Genomic DNA, 18,133 nt, shown 5'->3' with positions numbered 1-18,133 from the left:
TAGAGGAAACAATATTTTGGCAGTTGAATGCTTTGTTATTTTGTAAAAAATTCTTTTCAAATGCAAATTAATATTATGAGATGTTAGACAATGTCATTTTAAAATGCCTCTGGTATTTTCTTTTCTTTTTTTTTTCTTTTTTATTAGTTTCAGGTGCACAAGACAAAGCAAAACTTAGACGTTTATCATTTATATCCCTCACACTGTGTGAACCCCCCTACCCCCATCCACTATCCCTCTGTACGTTCCCCAAATTAATTTTCAAAACCCCGTGGCCATCTTGTGATTATCGACTATTTTCTAAACCTCTCACCTTTGCCTCTGGTATTTTAGTGTGATAGCCTGACTAGGGTTTCAGAATAAATTTAATTTTTTTGCTGACATTTGCTGACATTATAGTAATTATAATCATATAATCATAGCAATTTTCTTTAAATCAAATTAAGCTCTATTCGGGTTGTCAGATAAGAATCAACCAAAATGTGAAATAAGCACCAAATTTATCTAAAATATGATATTGGAAAATTATGTGTCGTACTACTATTGTTTAGTTGTTATGTTGTGACAGTCTGTCAGCTGAACTATTAAGGATGGCACATGTGCTGTGCCATCCTACTTATATAATTTTACATGAGTAGACATGCATAACTTTCATTAAAACAAACAATTGTACAAACAACTATTGCTAATCAAAGATCTGTGTGCTAGAAGAAGTGCAAATAAATATGCACAGAGATTGTTAAGAAAGGGGGGGTGCACCAAAATTGACATAGCATTACAAGTAAGTTATCCTCAAAATGTTAAAACTGGTATGGTACAGATTTGAATATGCAAGTTTTTTATATCAGTTGTAAAAATAATTTAAAATATAATTCAGAATGTGCACTTTAATATTTCTCTGATGCCGTAAAGTACCTGTTTGGAACCTGAGAATTCCTTAAAATCTACCTTGAATAATACTACTGATCTAGTCTGAACATCATTTTACATATGAATATACTAAAGCCCAGAGAGGTAAAGTGAATTGCTCAGGGTCGTGCGGGTAATTGGTAGCAGTGATAATTCTGGATAGAATTCAGGAATCCTTATAGTTAGGCCATTGTTATATCAATATAGCACTCCTTCTGTAGTTAAAGATTGTAATTTGTGGGAAATGAAGGTTGAAAAATAAATACGTAATTGCTATTTTGTTATGATAGAAAAGATTTTTCTGTAACTTGTAAGAGGTACTTGAGTTTTATTCCAGATATTTGTCTAAGGGGTTCATGCTGTTTATTTGAAATATGTAACTACACATACTTTCAAAAAGAATCTATAGCAGCTAGTATATTAATGCGTTTTTAAAAAATATTACTTCAGCAATATAAAATGTTTCTACATATTTGAAAATCTTGACAGGTATTAAGTTACTTGAATATTAATATAACATTTTTATCTTGTTAGGTCTCTTGAGGTTTTAAGTGTTGGTGTTTTGAAGGATCTTTCTGTATTTTACCGAAAAATGGTAAGGTTTATATTTTATCAATGATACTATCAACTAAAGCAGTATATTACGTCAGACTTCTCAATGGAATAATTTCCCAATGAATTCTAATACATTAGGATATTTTAAAATTTCCTCACATATCCTACATATTAGTATATTTTAATTCCTTTATAAATGTAAGTTATTGAAAGCTTCAGTCTTTCATTTATTATTTATTATTTACGAAAGGTCAGGACAGTGCAAAAACATGGATACACATGATCCTTAACAAATGGATTAATTTGTGTTTTTAATACAGGGGAGCTTTTCTGTCCATTTTTTTCTTTTTTTTTTTTTTTTGACAGTTAATTTAATCCCTTGCACCCCTTGATTTAAATTTAGGAAGTCATTAGGCATTCTAGACTTTTTCTAATTAATATCACCACATAAAAAAACAAATGGGATAGTATGCCTAATTTAAAAAGTATTTTTATAAATTTTGTATTTGAAAGTGACATCTTTTCTGTAGATTCCAGCAATGGACAGAAGAGTCATTACACCATATCAAGATGGACCAGATATTAGCTATTTGGAACTAGAAGATGGAGATTTTTTTTTGAAAGAAGAAATACATATAGAACAAAATTATTCGTAAGCTGTTTCTTTTTTTCTTTTCCTTTCCTTCCCTTCCTTTTTCCCCAACCACCTCACTCCCACCCTTGATCTTGAACACTATTGACATTTTTATATTGATATTGAAAGAAAAAAACAGAAACCTGACATAAGAAAAGTGCATGTTTATTTTTAGCCTTGGTAAAGCACAAAGTAAATGAATAGTTTATATGTGCAGATATAACAAAATTACATATAAATATGAAAGGAGTGTAGCCTTCAGGTTAAACATGTTGGGTTGAATTAGTGCATTTATCTTATTAACTACCTTCCCAAACCCTGCTGAGGTTAAAAAAATGAAAAAGGCATAACAGAATAGGAAAGTAGTAAACAGCAGTCAGGATGTGTTAACAGTTTTGGAAGTCAGAAAGTGGTTGCTAAGCGGTCATGACTTAGAACAGAAAAACCTAAAACAACGCTGGAAAGGCTTAAGAATTAGAAGTACTAGGTGTATGAAGACTGGGATGAGTGGTTGGAAAAGAACATTTTTTGAGATTATTTCAAAGAGCATTGATTTCTTCCTGAACCCCATTCAACCAAGTGATTGCCCCTCCTCCATCTTGGTATGAGACTAGAGATTTGCCCTTTGAAGAGGGTGAACCAGAGAGGAATGGGGCAACTTCCCTAGATTCCTTTCTGTAGAAAACCTGACTAGTTTAATAGATATGGCCTGTAATGACTGACATTTGGAAGTCCTCCAACAAAATATCCCAGGTTTTAGCTTTAGTCACCCTGTAGTGGGATGGATCATTTGACAAAGCCCTGGATAGAATTTCCAGTTCATGTTTTAGACTCACTTGTCAACTGCTAACAGAATTACTTTCCTTCTACTTGGTAAATGACCTGTTAAAATAAAATCTTCAGTTGTTCAAGTCATTTGCTCTGTGTGTGTGTGTGTGTCATTTGCTGTGTGTGTGTGTGTGTGTGTGTGTGTGTGTATGTGTGTGGTGTGTGTGTGTGGTGTGTGTGTGTGTGTTAACCTATGTAGCGCACTGAAAAACTGCTCTTGGTTTCCAGAGATATTTTAACCTCTTTTCTACTTTGGTAGTATTTGGAATACTGGACAGTTTATAAATATCTGACTTAGATGTATGATGTGTTACATTAAAAATTATAATAAAATTACTAACATGGACATAAATGTTATCCTTTATAAAATAATATTCACAGCTGACTTTTGTAACTGTGGATGAATTATATGAGATCTGTAATTTTTAGTAAAAAAAGATAGTTGTAGTCCTCATAGGTAATTTTATTTTCTCTTGCCTGATAAATAATGCTTTATTTAGGGAATTAAGTATTCCCTGAAATGCTTTGAAGTTACCAGCAAATATTTCTGGTTCAAGATTATAGTTTGTAATACTTTTGTGTAAACATGTGTAGTATATTACTTTTCAGAGAATTTCCCTATAAACCATCTTGTTTCTAACTTTCACAGAAATTCTAGGGTTAGAACAAATAAATGTATCACACTGAGTTTCAGTGATTATTAAGTTTTGAGTAATTTGCTCCAGACCACACAGATAAATAAATGAGACTATAGCATGTGTATTCTTATGTGTTTTTTGTTTGATCAAAATGCATAGTTCTTCTGTTTTGGCTTTAACTTTTATTTTTAAAACATTACTTTTATGTTTGCTTTTTCCTAGGGAAAATATATTCAAGAAGGCAAAAACAAAAGCAAAAAAGAAGCCACGTAAACGTTCAGATAGTTCTGGAGGTTATAACCTTTCCGATATTATTCAGAGTCCACCATCTACAGGTTAGTATAAAGTGTTTTAGGATGTGTTTTCTGATCTCATCTCTCATGTCTCTATTCATTGTCTAATTCATTTAATATGTATTAAATACTATTATATGCCATTTGCTGGGGCTATTGAAATGAAAAATAGTCCTTGTCTTAGGGAAGCTACAGAAAATGATAGTATATTGTGATAAATACTCTGAAGTTTGCTGTGGGACACCCAAACTAGTCTGATAGGAAAGATCTCTTAGAGGACAGTGATACCTGAGCTGGATCTTGAACAGTGAAGAGAAATTAGCCAAGAAAAGGAGGCAGATAGATCTACTAAGAGAAGGAGGTACTATCTTCCCAAGCCTAGAGACAATAGAAAGAACTGCACATTTCTTGTGCATATGGCACAGTGGTGTAGGGTTGTGTGCAGATAATAGGAGATTGGTTGGAGAAGGTCAGAATTTGGAAGGTATTATATGCCAAACTAAGGTATTTGGATTTTATTCTGAAGGCTGTGGTTAGCTATTGATGGATTTTTAAGGCAGAGTGTGACTAGATAAGTTTTATGTTTTTAGAAAGACCACTCTGTCCTGTGGCATGGAGGGTTAGGAGAAATGGGCAAAACATGACAGATACTATTATCATGTGGATTCAATTCATATATATCAGGTGCTAAGTGAGATGCCATTCATGTGCATGAGAAGATTATAAATGTGTAGAATACAACACATTTTCTATCCAGGCATTATCTAGATTACGTAGTTTTTCTAAAAATATTTTCCCAATTTTTTATTTTTAAAATCTTTAACCTATTGAAAAGATGAAAGAAAAATACCATGAACACCTTATACCCTTCATCCATGTTTATTGTTAACGTCTTACCAAATTTGCTTTTTCTTAGGCTTCTTATTCCATGCCCTCTTCCCATATCCTCTAAGCATTCTACACACACATTTTCTTTTCCTGACCCATTTGGGAGTAAGTTGTAGACACAACATTTCCCCCAAACTAATGAATCTCCTTAGAATAAGGATATTCTTCTACACAACCACAATACCATTATCTCATCTAAGACACGTACATTAATCCATTAATATTATCTAATGCAGTCTATATCCAGATTTCCCTAATTGTCTAAAAGTGTGTTTTTATAGCCTTTTTTGTCTTACCCCTTAAAAAATTCTAGTATCCTGTCAACATTGATATACTTAAATTGATCGATGCAACACTCAAAAATGATTTCCCATTTACCACATCTCCTGATTCCGATTTTAGGACCTTTAAATATTTTAAATTCTGTGATTTTTGTATTCTCTGTGTCGCATGAATTACCTCTAATCCTTAGGAGGCATAGGTGGATTGATGGAAGGATGAATTAATGGATAGACAGACAATCATGAAACGAATGATTTTTCCAGTCACCTAAAAGACATGGAAAAGCAGATATTTGGTTTGTTTTAAATAATGTTATTCTTAGCATTTCACAGCTAGAGGAGACATTAGTAATGAACTAATTTATATCCCTTCCTTTAAACCTGAGGTAAAAAGCTCAGAAAACTTAAGTGATTCGAGGTAGTGACAGAAATAGATTTATTTTCTTGATTTCAGTTTTATTTCAGATTTTAGATCTATTTTCTTGATTTCCTGCTGTACCACTCTTTTTGTGGCCAAAGCAGATAATGACTGAAAGGTTAAATTTAATTGGAGGCCAAAAAGACCTATTCTGGTAGAAAATTTGAATATGAGGCAGATTTTATCAAAGATAGTTCTGTAAAGGCTTAACATTTACGTATTTGCATTGATCCTTAAAGTTAGACAAAAGACATTCTGTGAAAATGTTTTTTATACCCAAATTAATTGTTGGTCACTTTAATCATTCTCTTCGTTTATTAGATTTATTTCCAATTGATTTTTGGGAGTGTTCCAGGATTAAATATGCTTTCTTAGATAAAAATTTGCCTCTTAAACATATTTAAAATATTGTGGGGGAGAAAAAAATTTCAATATTTCCAAACTTTATTTTGCAATGATAACCACAAAGGAGGCCTATGTCTTGTCAAGGTGGTTTACTTTAAAAAGAACACTTACTTGAATGTATAAAAGGTGGTATGTTTTATTTTTAAATCAATTATGTAGGTTTTAGTTACAGCCATATAATGTGTTTCTTTTGTTGCTTTTTATTTTGCTACTTCATTTAGATTGTGCTGAATTTGAAATATGTGAAAATAAACACATGAACTGTGACGGATCTGCTAATGAACCTGGGTGTTAGGTATGGCAGGGAGACAGGTATTTAGCCTGCTTAAGAAAAGAAATGGCATATACATTTCATAACAACTCTTTTGCTTTAGGTAATGGGCTATTAAAAATAGCTCTCAATTCACAGATTTTTTTAGAAGGAAAAACCCTCAACAGACCACAATTGGCTTCAGCTAAATGAGAGGCAGAAAGTCTACAATGCTCTTTCCATACAGAATGGCGCCAGTACCCCACTGTGTGGGTGCAGAGACCTCTATACAGAGAGACAGATAGGAAAGGAAAAGGGAAGGGGTCTGGAATTTATTAATTTTGTCTTCTTTATGTTGAAAAAAAAAAGTTCTGAATCGCTTTTTAAAGCAGATCGCAAAGAACTGTCTTCCTTAGATTTATTGCATAATTGCTATATAATTGAAACTTGTTTTAAATCTAGATTTTAAATCTTCATTTCATTTTCATTTCAACTGATTTCTTTTTTCTGTTAGCTTGAATTATCAAGATTTTGGTATAGTGGCTATAATTTAAATATTAAATTTGGGTAAATCGAAGCTTTTGGCTCTATTTTGTTTATTGAATGTTTTATATACGTGTATCTCTATATACATAAATATGCATATATTTAAATTTATATGTTCATTTACATATATGTTTAAATTTATGTTTTAGGATTATTAAAATGTGGTAAGACCAATTCTGTGGAATCTCTTCCGGAACTATTGACATCAGACTCTGAAGGAAGCTATGCAGGAGTGGGTAGTCCTAGAGATTTACAGTCCCCCGATTTCACAACAGGATTTCATTCAGATAAGTCTGAGGTTTGTTTTTACTTGTCTATTAATGTACTATTTTCTTAACTTCAATATTTAGGTCTATAGACAGTTTATCTTTAGTTTTGTATTATTTTTACTTTAAAACACTGCCCTGCTTGATTTATAATAAAATATAATTAATGACATAATATATGTAGTATTAGTTTTCTCAAGCTTGCATAATGTTTCTAGTTTTAAAGATTTTAATGGCAGTTTTGAGCCATGTATGATGTTTTATTTCTAATCTTTCTGCAACTAAAATACATGTTGATGTAAAATATAGGAAAACTGTATAAACATATTGAAAAATACAACTAAATTATTTGAGAATTATTTTGTGAAATGTCATTTAACACCAGCTAAAAATTGTCAAAGGAAAATGATTTTGAATGTAAGCCTAATTTCAAATTCTATATAGTCTCTTTCCTCCATGGTGTTAACTGGAGCAATACAATCTGGAATGGACTTCCTCTCCTAATCTAACACAATTCACATTAAACTGCAGAATTCCTAGTCTGGTCAACTCTGGAGATGCCATTTTTTTAGGTATCTCTTAACATTTTATTCAATAATTGTTAATCTGCAAGGAAGGAAAATGTGTAACTTACTAAAAAATACAGTCATTTTTTTCACCACTCTAAATCCATAAAACATATTAGAACTAGATATTCTTGAGACAATGGAAAAGTTACCCTTTCTTGGAGTCTTTCAGGCCTCAAGGATTGAGTTAAAAAACTTTTTTTAATGTAGGGTACATTAAATGTAGGGTACATTGGGGGGCAATTCTTATTAATACTAGGGTTGGTCTGGAAGACCGTTGAGGTTTAAAGGAAGGTTGAAGACATGCTGTCTGGCAACAATAGAGTAATGTGTTGGCAGAGGAAATACCATTTTAATAACTTCCTTGATCTAGTGTAATAGCAATAGTTCTAGATTTGAAGTGTCATTATTATTTGACTTTAATTTTATTCATAGTACTTTAATTATATTCAGAGTGAATTAAACGACATTTATACCAAACTTTGAATTTGTTTCATATTAAAGTCCCGGACTTTAATTTTGAAGTTACTGCTTCATAATTTTTTTGAACAAATGTTATCAACACTTTTGTTTAATACTCATGTAAATAGGGATTTAATATGCAAACTTATTTTCCTAAAAATTATTCCCAAAGCTCACAATAATTGGGTTATAGTCACTGATTCGATTTGAGAATTGGGTAAGGCACTAAACTATAGAAGAACTGAATTGAAAATGCTGAATGATTATTGTTATAAGATTATACTGTTTAATATAATTTAACCAATATTTTAGTATCAGCTATGTGTTAGCTGCTTGGCTAGGTTCTTGATATTTTTTTTCCACTTTTTAATTTTTTTTTTTTCCAAATCCCCAGGGGAAAAGTAAACCATATGTTAATGGTACACCTCCTACATATTTTAGGGAAGATTTAAAACCATGGGAAAAATCACCAATACTTAAAACATCTGCTCCACAGCCCATTCCCAGTAACAGAATTGATACTTCAAGTTCTTCCAGTTGGGTTGCTGGCTCTTTCAGGTAGGATATTCATTTTGTGCTGTACCTGTTAGTCTGAAATACATCATTCACTTTTAGTCAAATGAAAATTTTTAAATAAGCACATCTAAAAATATTAATACAGATTTTTCACATTATACATAGAAAATTACCTAAATGCATAGAAATTACTAACTAGCTAAAACAGGCTCTTTTATTTTTACTATTTTTTTTTTAAATTTTATTGGGGAACAGTGTGTTTATCTAGGGCTCATCAGCTCCAGGTTGTCCTTCATTCTAATTGTGGAGGGTGCAGCAACCCTCCACAACCTGTTGTTCAGAGCTTGCACTCCAACCAACTGAGCCATCCGGCCGCCCCCAGACTCTTTTTTTTTTTCCCTGGACAAAATTCAGTTGCCTTTGTATTGTCATCTGTGAATACTAGTAAATACGATAACACAACACTGACTTGATACCAGCGTTTGTCTTTTTTTTTTTTTTTTTTAGTTAAAACTCCCAGCTCCCACTCAGGAAGACCATTTTGTCATTTGTAGGCTTACTTTGTCTTTTATTTTTTTTAGCATAGTAAGGGGTATTTAAGATCTCACAAAATGTATTGTTATTCACAGTTAATTTTCAGAAAATATTCATGTAATGCTATATACTGTGCTTTTAACCTATGTTTTATCTGTATTTTTCTTTCATTTAGAAAAGTCAGTTTTTAAAACTATAGGAATAGATATTAAAATTCTGTGTTCTTTTTCAGTGTTTATTGACCTTGTGATTCATCTTTATATACCTACTATGGTTTATAATATTCTAAAATTGTTAATTGACTTACCAGTTATATTATTATCTGGATGATTTGTGCAATTATTTTGAAATATGCTGTATTTAGCACAGTTGGAACAAAGATTATGGATGTGCTAGTATGTTGCTTCATCGTCTAAAAGTAGTTCAAGAATGAGTCCGAGTTTTTTGCCTTTCTAAGTAAATATAGTTGTGAGAACACCGGGAAACACCTTCTAATCACTAATGTTAAACTATTTTATTAAAAATCTTTTAAGACTAGCTTGGTGGAAAGTCAGCAAAATATATTGGGTATTTCTAAAGATTGTAGAATTATTTTCTCATTATGGTTTAACTCCCTCTGGTGGGTCTCTAATATTGTTGAGCATCCCCAACTTTTTCCACTAAATTTAGTTTTGTTAACATTATATGGTATTAATAATTTTATTTGTTAAAAGGAAAGAATATAATTTTTAAGTTCCGTTCATTTTAAGGATAAAAATTTAATAGAACTTTGAGTCCTGCCTAAGTTAGGTAACATAAGAATATCCCTATTGTTTGACTTTTTCTTTAAGAGTTTTAATTCATTTTAGTTGTTATTTATGTATTTTTATATAAAAGTAGCTTTCATTCAAAATATGTTATTTTGAAGTTGACCACAGCTGATAAAAGAGACCTAAATTTTCCTCTCATTGTAAGTCTTATATATAAATTATAGTTTCAGTAAAGTTTGGAAATTGAACTTACGGATAAATGAATATATTGTAAAAAAAAAATGTTTATGTGTCTTTTAGTCCTGTCAGCCCTCCTGTCATGGATCTCAGAACTATCATGCAAATTGAAGAAAACAGACAAAAATGTGGAGCTACACCAAAGACAAATTTGGGGTTGGTTATAAAAAAAAATCATAAAGAAGGAAATGCTATGTTATAAAAAAAAATGATAAAGAAGGAAATACTATGTTGTTATAGATCTTCCCTAAAGAACTGGAAAGACCTACTGGGCCTTTCCTATTATTTTTCTGCATTTTAAGTTAAAGTTAGTTATAAGCTCTTTTCTAGGTAATTAGCCTCCCTAACATTATTTCTTAAATATATGGTAAAGATTTAGTTAGGTTGATAGTCCAGCTCTTCTGGAACACAGAAACTTACCTCTAAAATTATCACTGTGGACCAGTTCTAATGTAACTATATTAGTAAGTAGGAGGCGCATATGTAGCTATTACTTAATCATTGATAGTATAAACTGATACTGTCACTGTTGAAACTTGTGGACCTTTTTGATCCAGTAATACTAAAACCACATCAATATAAACAGAAAGCAATATAATTACCTATAATTTTCATTAAGCAGAAATTAATGTGATTGGTTTAATTTCTTGCAAAATGATTTCTTATGGAATCAAACTGTTATGAAGTAGTGAAACTAATTGATTTAATATAACTTAATTTCTAGCAAAATGATTTCTCCTGGAGTTAAACTTTCTCAGAAGCAACGAAAAATGATTGCAATGACTACCAAAGAAAATAATTCAGGGATGAATAGCATGGAAACAGCTTTAACTGCTTCTTCAAAAACCTCAAAACCAGCACATACATGGTATGCTCTAATTTTTATTAAATAAGCATAGATCTGAGTGTTAACTTGTTTTTTTAAATAAATAGTATTTATTATTTATGTGATAGTTTTTTGTTTTTTTTTCAATTAGTTGACATACAATATTATATTAGTTTCAGGTGTACAACATAGGGATTAGACATTTATATAACTTACAAAGTGACCATCCTGATAAATCTAGTACCCATCTGAAACCGTATATAGTTATTACAATATTATTGCTATATTCCTTATGCTGTACTTATATCCCCATGACTATTTTGTAACTACCAATTTGTAGTTGTTAATCCCTGCCTCTTTTTCACCCATCCTATTAATTCCCTCCCATCTTGCTACCATCAACGTGTTCTCTGTATCTATGAATTTGTTTCTGTTTTGTTTCTTATATTTGTTTATTTTTCTTTAGATTCCACATATAAGTGAAATCATATGGCATTTGTCTTTCTCTGTCTTACTTTACTCAGCACAATACACTCTAGGTCCATCCATCTTGTTGCAGATTGCAAGGTTTCATTCTTTTTTATGGCTGAGTAATATTCCGTGGTATATGTGTACCACCTCCTCTTTATCCACTCATCCATTGATGGACACCCAGGCTGCCTCCACATTTTGGCCACCGTAAACAATGCTGCAATGAGCATATGTTGTGTTTCTTTGGATAAACAGCAGGATAAATACCAGAAAGTGGGATTATTGGGTCCCTCTTTGTTTCTTGTTACAGCCTTTGTTTTAAAGTCTATTTTGTCTGGTATAAGTATTGCTACCCCAGCTTTTTGTTTGTTTCTTTCCATTTTCATGAAATTATCTTGTTCCATCCCTTTTACTTTCAGTCTGTGTGTCTTTTTAATCTGGATTGGGTTTTGTGTAGGCAGTATATGTAACAGTCTTGTTTTCTTATTCTTTCAGCCACCCTATCTTTTGATTTGAGCATTTAATCCATTTACATTTAAAGTAATTGTTGACACATTTGTAGTTATTGCCATTTTACTAGTCACATTTTATATCTCTTTTTCCTTCTTAAACAAGTCGTTCTAACACTGGTTTGGTGGTGAGGAACTCCTTAGGGTTTGTGAACCTTCGAGAGATTTTAGGAAATCTAAAATTTAAATCTAAAATTGCAGCATGAGCCAACACAGACTGTTTATACGGAAAAGCCACTGGAAATTGCTTGGATGGGCATACAAGTTAAGTGGGACGGGGAATCACCAGGGAGGGACAAAGCATGTTAGCCAGGTTGATGGAATCGAGATATGGTGGCCATCTGCATCTACATGCCATGAGGGGGAGGGCTCAACAAAGAAACAATGGGTTCTTCCAGGACTACTGTCTGGGAAGAAGCTCCCCGTCTGTCTCTCACCTTGCAGCCATACAGTTCAGTTCCTCCCTGAATTGTATCTGGTGCCCCAGCTCTGGAGTTCAGAGCAAGAAAGTCCATCCCTGGGCCATTGAAGAAGAGCACGTAGGAGTTCGGCTGCCCTCCATCTCACTTAGCCACAATCTCCACTGTTTTTCACAGCCAGAAATTGTGGGGACTTCTCTTTCTGCACTGGAACCCTGGGCTGGAGATCCTGGTGCGGGGCTGGGACTCTTCACTCCTCTCAGGTGGACCTCCTCAGCTGACATACTCCTCTCGATTTTTAATGGTCACAAATTAGAGGAGGTGGTTACCTACTCTGCCATCTTGTATTAACTTCTAAGGTAGTTATTGGCTTCTGAGTTTTTTCCCCCGCATCTTTTTGAATATTCCATTTCCCTCTTTTCTTTTAAGTTAAAAACTGGATCTTAGGAAATAAATACTTTATTTTTGTTTGTTTTGATAAGTATATCATGGTTTTCAAATTTTTTTTACATAGATAAAATTTATTCTTGGTATTTTCATTAGTGTTTATTGCTAAAGTATTTTAAAGGAACATCCTTATTTTTACATTTTCTATAAAACAGTATGTATCTTAGAAAAATTTGACAGTAAACATTTTTTTAACCAAAGAAAAACCTGATGAAATCCAACTTTTTTTTTTTTTTTAACCGATGTTGTCCTGTATGCATCATGTATATCTTTACGTTGTTAGAATCAAAGTTTCTACTTATTGCTTTCTTAAGCAGGGCTTTTTACATGCCATGTAAGTTTTCTCTATTAGAATTTACCTGTAATTGCATTAATAGGAAAAATCTACAAAGAGGTCAGATAGCAATTTTGAGATGTGTAAAATATGTTGTACTTCTTGCTCCCCTTCCATCTTCCCTTTTCTGTATAACTGGTAATATAATAATTAGAAACCAATTCTAGAAGAAAAGTACATGGAGAGTGTGAAGGGCAAGAAAAAGATCAGTAGAACCCTGTTTCTCTCAGAGGCATTGAAGAGAATCTTGGAGGCCACCCTTGGTTTGGGGGAATCTCTTCATTCCTTCTAATGCCACATTTTTCTGTTTGTAAAAGGAAATGTTTTCCCCCCATTAAAGTGTAAAATATTTTGAAGAGAGTAACAACTCATTTTACTTTGACTAACACCAACAGGACTAAATCAATGTCTGTCAGAGACACTAGTAGATCTAAAGCATGATCACAGAAAAATAAAGAAAAATAGGAGGTTGGGAAAACCTAAGTTAAAAAAAAGAAAAGAGTATGTAAAACTTGAGAGAATGGGTTTAGTTGAATGTTTTAATTCATCAATATTTGTTGTGTACCTTCTACGTGCAAGGCACTGTTCTAGTTTCTGATGATAAGGCAGTATACAAGACTGATTCTGGTACTGTCTCTGCAAAGTTTATGGGGTAGATATTACAACATTGTGTGGTGTTTTCCCTAATCAAAATTATTGGAAAAGGTTAAAAAAAAAAGAGTGCTTGGATCAGCCCTCAAGATAATTGATTGCAATTTGAGATAATTAACTAAGCACCTGAGAAAACTTTGGGCCTAGTAATATAGTTTTAGCCATGCCATCAATCAATTTCTTTATTTAAAAATAAAAAGTAAACCAAAGAAGGAACAATGATCACTCAAATTACGGAATCCAACTAATTGGCATACTGAATTTTTAATCAAATTAAAACACAAACAGTTTAAAATTTGATACATGGTAATACTCTAAGGCTTGTAATGAAAGACAGCAGTCCCTGCCGCAAATCTGTCTTTTTATAGACTGGTTAATTATTGTGAGTATGATTATGTTTACTTTTTTTATACTTTTTTTTTCCCCTAGAATAACTAATTTCCTTAATTTTTCCCTTGATTTCTATGTATTCATCACCAATTTTCCCCCAAACTCTAAAACATACCTCTTTCTAATATGATGAACATATCAGGTAATCTATCAATTTTGCTTGTTTTCTTGTGGCAGCTATCTTAGAGCTCTGTGTTCTCTGGTCTTAACTGGGTCTTTTCCACGCCTCTGAATATCGGTCATCTTGAGACTTCCTTTAACTGTCATCCTGGGAATATCCTTTGCTTCCCTCCAATGTTTGATCCCCTGTTTCCCAGATCCTGTCTTTTTCTATTTCTTGATTTCTTGTTTGGATGTAGCACAGCTCCTGTAGTTTTCTGACAAAGGATATCTAAGACATATCATTTTTGGAGCTCTTATATTTATGAAAATGTTTTTGCTCTCCTTGTTCTCGACTGATAATTAGCTTGGAACAGAATTGTAAGCTAGGAATCACTTGTAGGGTTTGTTCTTTTTCTTTCAGCCTGTTGTTAAGAAATCTAATACCATTCCAATTCCTAACTTTTTATGGATTACCAGTTTCCTCCCTGTCCCCTTTTTTTCTAAAAGCATAAACGACCTTTTCTTTATCCCTGATGCCCTGAAATTTCTCAGTGATGTGTCTTCATGTGGTTCTTTTTGATAAATTATGCTGAATACTTAACTGGGCTCTTTCAATTGGGAAAATCATGTCTTTAAGTTCTAGGAACATCTTATATACTATTTGATACTTTCTTCCTCACTGTTTTCTCTAGAATTCACGTTAGTTGAATATTGCTCTTCCTGCATTCCTCTAGTTTTCTTACATTTCTCATTCTGTTGTCTTCCTATTCTACTTTCTGGAACATTTCCCAGACTTATCTTACAACGCTCTACTAAATATTTCATTTCAACTATTAAAATCTTTACTTGCCAAGAGCTCTTTCCTGTTTGCTACTAGTGTGCTTTTATAGTATCCTATTCAACATTCACTGTTAAAGATACCTGTATGCTATAAACTTTTTCACTCTTTAGTATATACCCAACAAAATATATGCACATGTGCACCAGGCAGCATGTATTGGAATATTCATTTCATTATTTGTAAAAGCCAAAAACTGGAAATAACCTAAGTTTTTGTAGTAAATTATAGTTTATAGTAGTTCGGTAAATTATAGTTTATAGTAGAATACATACCATAATGAAAAAATGAATTATAATGAAATACAACTGCATGGATGAATCTCAACAATATAATATTAAGCAAAAGAAGACAATCAGCAAAAATAAAAAGGAATAAAACTATATGATTTGGGAGGCAAGTCCAAGGTGGCCATGTACATGGATGCTGAGCTTGCTCTCTCCCAAGAACACGTCAAATGTACACCTATATTTGTCTTCCTGAGAGACAACTGTGAGCCAATTGAACAGCTTCTGCACAACAAGCAAGAGAGAGGGACCAAAGGTCCCAGAACCACAAGAGCTCTCCAAGAGCTGAAGGAGCAACCCAGGATCAGAGGAACCAGTGAATGTCATTGTTTATGTATCCCCTGAACATGGATAGAGGGCGGAGACTCCATCCAGGTGCGGGGCCCCGAAGCATGTCCCCAGCCACCCCTCCTAGAACTAGATCCAATAGAAATAGGAGGGAGTTATAGTGTGTAGACAAGGGGCCTGTCCACCTGGACATTGATCCAGTAGGTACAGCAGGATGCTGCTTCATGCACCCACTGGGCCACGTGCATGCAGGACTCCCCCACCTGGAGGGAGTGAGGAGCTAGCAAAATGCTGTAGTAGCCACACACAGGGCTTCCTTGTATGGAATCATTGGGGTGCTGCTATGGACACACATGGCTGCCCCACCTGGAGAAAGGGCAGAGCTAATAGGGCATTGAGAAACAGGCACGCAGAGGTGCCCCACCCAGACCGTGCTCTGTGGATAGACAATTAAAGCAACGGCATGCAGGCAGGTCTGCCCAAGTGGAGTGAGAGGAGTGTGGCACATGAAGAGGTGCTCCGGAGAGAGCGTGCAGAGCTAGCGAAGTATGGCTATGTGTGCAGGGGCCCTGCCCCACTCAGCAAAAGGTCAGACCTAGTGGGGCATTGAGCTGCAAGCATGCAAAGCAGCCCTGCCCAGAACCTGCTCTGATCACAGACAGTTAAAGCAATAGGGCATACCAAGCAGCTGCATCTACATTTGGGAGCCCTATCCAGATTAGAAGGGAAAGGAATCATGCACCAACCAGGCTGCACCACTCAGAACCCACTCCTTCAGGTCAGGCGACACCAGGCAACGCATGTGCCAACCCTGACTACAACTGGCCGTCCTGCCAAAACTATTCAACACAGTCTGTACACAGATACTGCTCTTTCAAGACTGGGAGAGACAGTTATTCTATCCAACTCATAGGAACAAACACAGAAAATCAGACAAAATTGGGATGGGAGAATATGCCCCAAATGAAGGAATAAGAAAAAACTGGGAAAAAACCCTAATGAAACAGATAAAAACCCTAATGATAAAGAATTCAAAAAAATTGTCATAAGGATGTTCAACAACTTGAAAGTATAATAGAGGAACTAGGACTCAGAGAGCACTTTAACAAAGAGAAAAATATAATTTTAAAAAAAAGCAATCAGAGAGGAAGAATTCAACAACTGAAATGAAGAATACATTAGAAGGAATCTACAGCAGTTAATACAGAAGAACAGATTAGTGACCTGGAAGACACAATAGTGAAAATCACCTAATCAGAACAGCAAAATGAATAGAGAATTTTAAAACATGAGGATAGTATAAGGGTTCTCTGGGATAACATTGAGTGCCCTAACATTAACATTATAGGGATTCCAGAAGGAGAAGGGAGAGAAAAGGGCAGAAGGAATATTTGAAGAAATAATGTCTGAAAATTTACCTAATTTGGGGAAGGAAACAGACATCCAAGTCCAGGAAGCTCAGAGAGTTCCAAACAAGATGAACCCAAAGAGACCCATAGCAGGACATACTATAATTTAAATGGCAACAGTTAAGGACAAGGATGCAGCAAGAATGAAACATCAAGTCACATACAAGGGAAACGCCATAAAGCCCCCGTCAGCTGATTTTTCAGAAGCAACATTACAGGCCAGAAGGGACTGGCAGGAGATATTTAAAGTACTGAAAGAAAAGAATCTACAACCTAGAGTACTATATCCAGCAAGGTTATCATTCAGAATTGGAGATAGAGTTTCCCAGAGAAGCAAAAACAAAAGGAGTTCACAACCACTAAACTAGTCTTACAAAAATGTTAAAGGGTCTTCTTTATGCAGAAAAGAAAAGGCCATAACCAGAGAAAAGAAAATGCAGGAAAGAAAAAAAATCTCACTGGTAAAGGCAAATATACAGTAATCACAATGAATCAACCAATTAAGCTAATATGAAGGTTAAAAGACAATTGTAGTAAATCAACAGTAACTACAATAAATAACCAGTGGATACACAAAACAAAGATATAAAAAAAAAAGTGGTGAGGGCCATAAAAATACACTGCTTTTAGAATGTTTTAGAACTTAAATACCTATCAGCTTAAAATAGACTGCTGTAGGTACAGATTAATGTATATGAACCTCATGGTAACCATAAACTAAAAAATATGCAAAAAATGGGAAGAAGAATCCAATCAAAATACAAACAGATGTGATTAAGAGAAGAAGAAATAGTGAAGACCAATAAAAACAACCAAAAAGAGGGACAAACAAAACCCATAGTAATTAGAAGGAAAGAATTAATGAAGATTAGAGTGGAAATAAATGAACTAGAAAATAGAAGAACAGTAGGAAATGTTTGTGGAATGACAAAAGACCACAGATAGCCAAAGCAATCTTGAGAAAGAACAAAGTTGGATGTATCATGCTCCCTGATTTCAAACTATACTACAATGCTGTAATAATCAAAACAGTATGATACTAGCACAAAATCAGGCATATAGATAAATGGAATAGAATAGAAAGCCCAGAAGTTAACCCTTCCTTTTATGGTCAACTAATCTACAACAAAGGAGGTAAGAGTATACAATGGAGTAATGCTAATATCTTCAACAAGTGGTGTTGGACA

The 18,133-nt window shown here is 33.8% G+C and overlaps 1 protein-coding gene across 3 annotated transcripts in view; it reads left to right on the top strand.

Annotated features, from left to right (window-relative positions):
• Positions 1-18,133, top strand: part of IBTK (inhibitor of Bruton tyrosine kinase) — a 102,593-nt gene that overhangs the window by 46,045 nt on the left and 38,415 nt on the right. For all 3 annotated transcript variants that reach the window (XM_074333227.1, XM_019729561.2, XM_019729560.2), the window contains exons 19-25: positions 1,444-1,504; positions 1,995-2,116; positions 3,787-3,899; positions 6,795-6,943; positions 8,334-8,497; positions 10,039-10,131; positions 10,700-10,843. In XM_074333227.1, coding sequence (XP_074189328.1) covers positions 1,444-1,504; positions 1,995-2,116; positions 3,787-3,899; positions 6,795-6,943; positions 8,334-8,497; positions 10,039-10,131; positions 10,700-10,843 — 846 coding nt within the window. The remainder of the gene's footprint in view (positions 1-1,443; positions 1,505-1,994; positions 2,117-3,786; positions 3,900-6,794; positions 6,944-8,333; positions 8,498-10,038; positions 10,132-10,699; positions 10,844-18,133) is intronic.

The sequence above is a fragment of the Rhinolophus sinicus genome, linkage group LG05 (assembly GCF_036562045.2).
Source record: "Rhinolophus sinicus isolate RSC01 linkage group LG05, ASM3656204v1, whole genome shotgun sequence".
NCBI classification, from domain to species: Eukaryota; Metazoa; Chordata; class Mammalia; order Chiroptera; family Rhinolophidae; genus Rhinolophus; species Rhinolophus sinicus.
The sequence above is the reverse complement of the archived record's forward strand: the minus strand, read 5'-3'. Positions and strand labels throughout refer to the sequence as shown.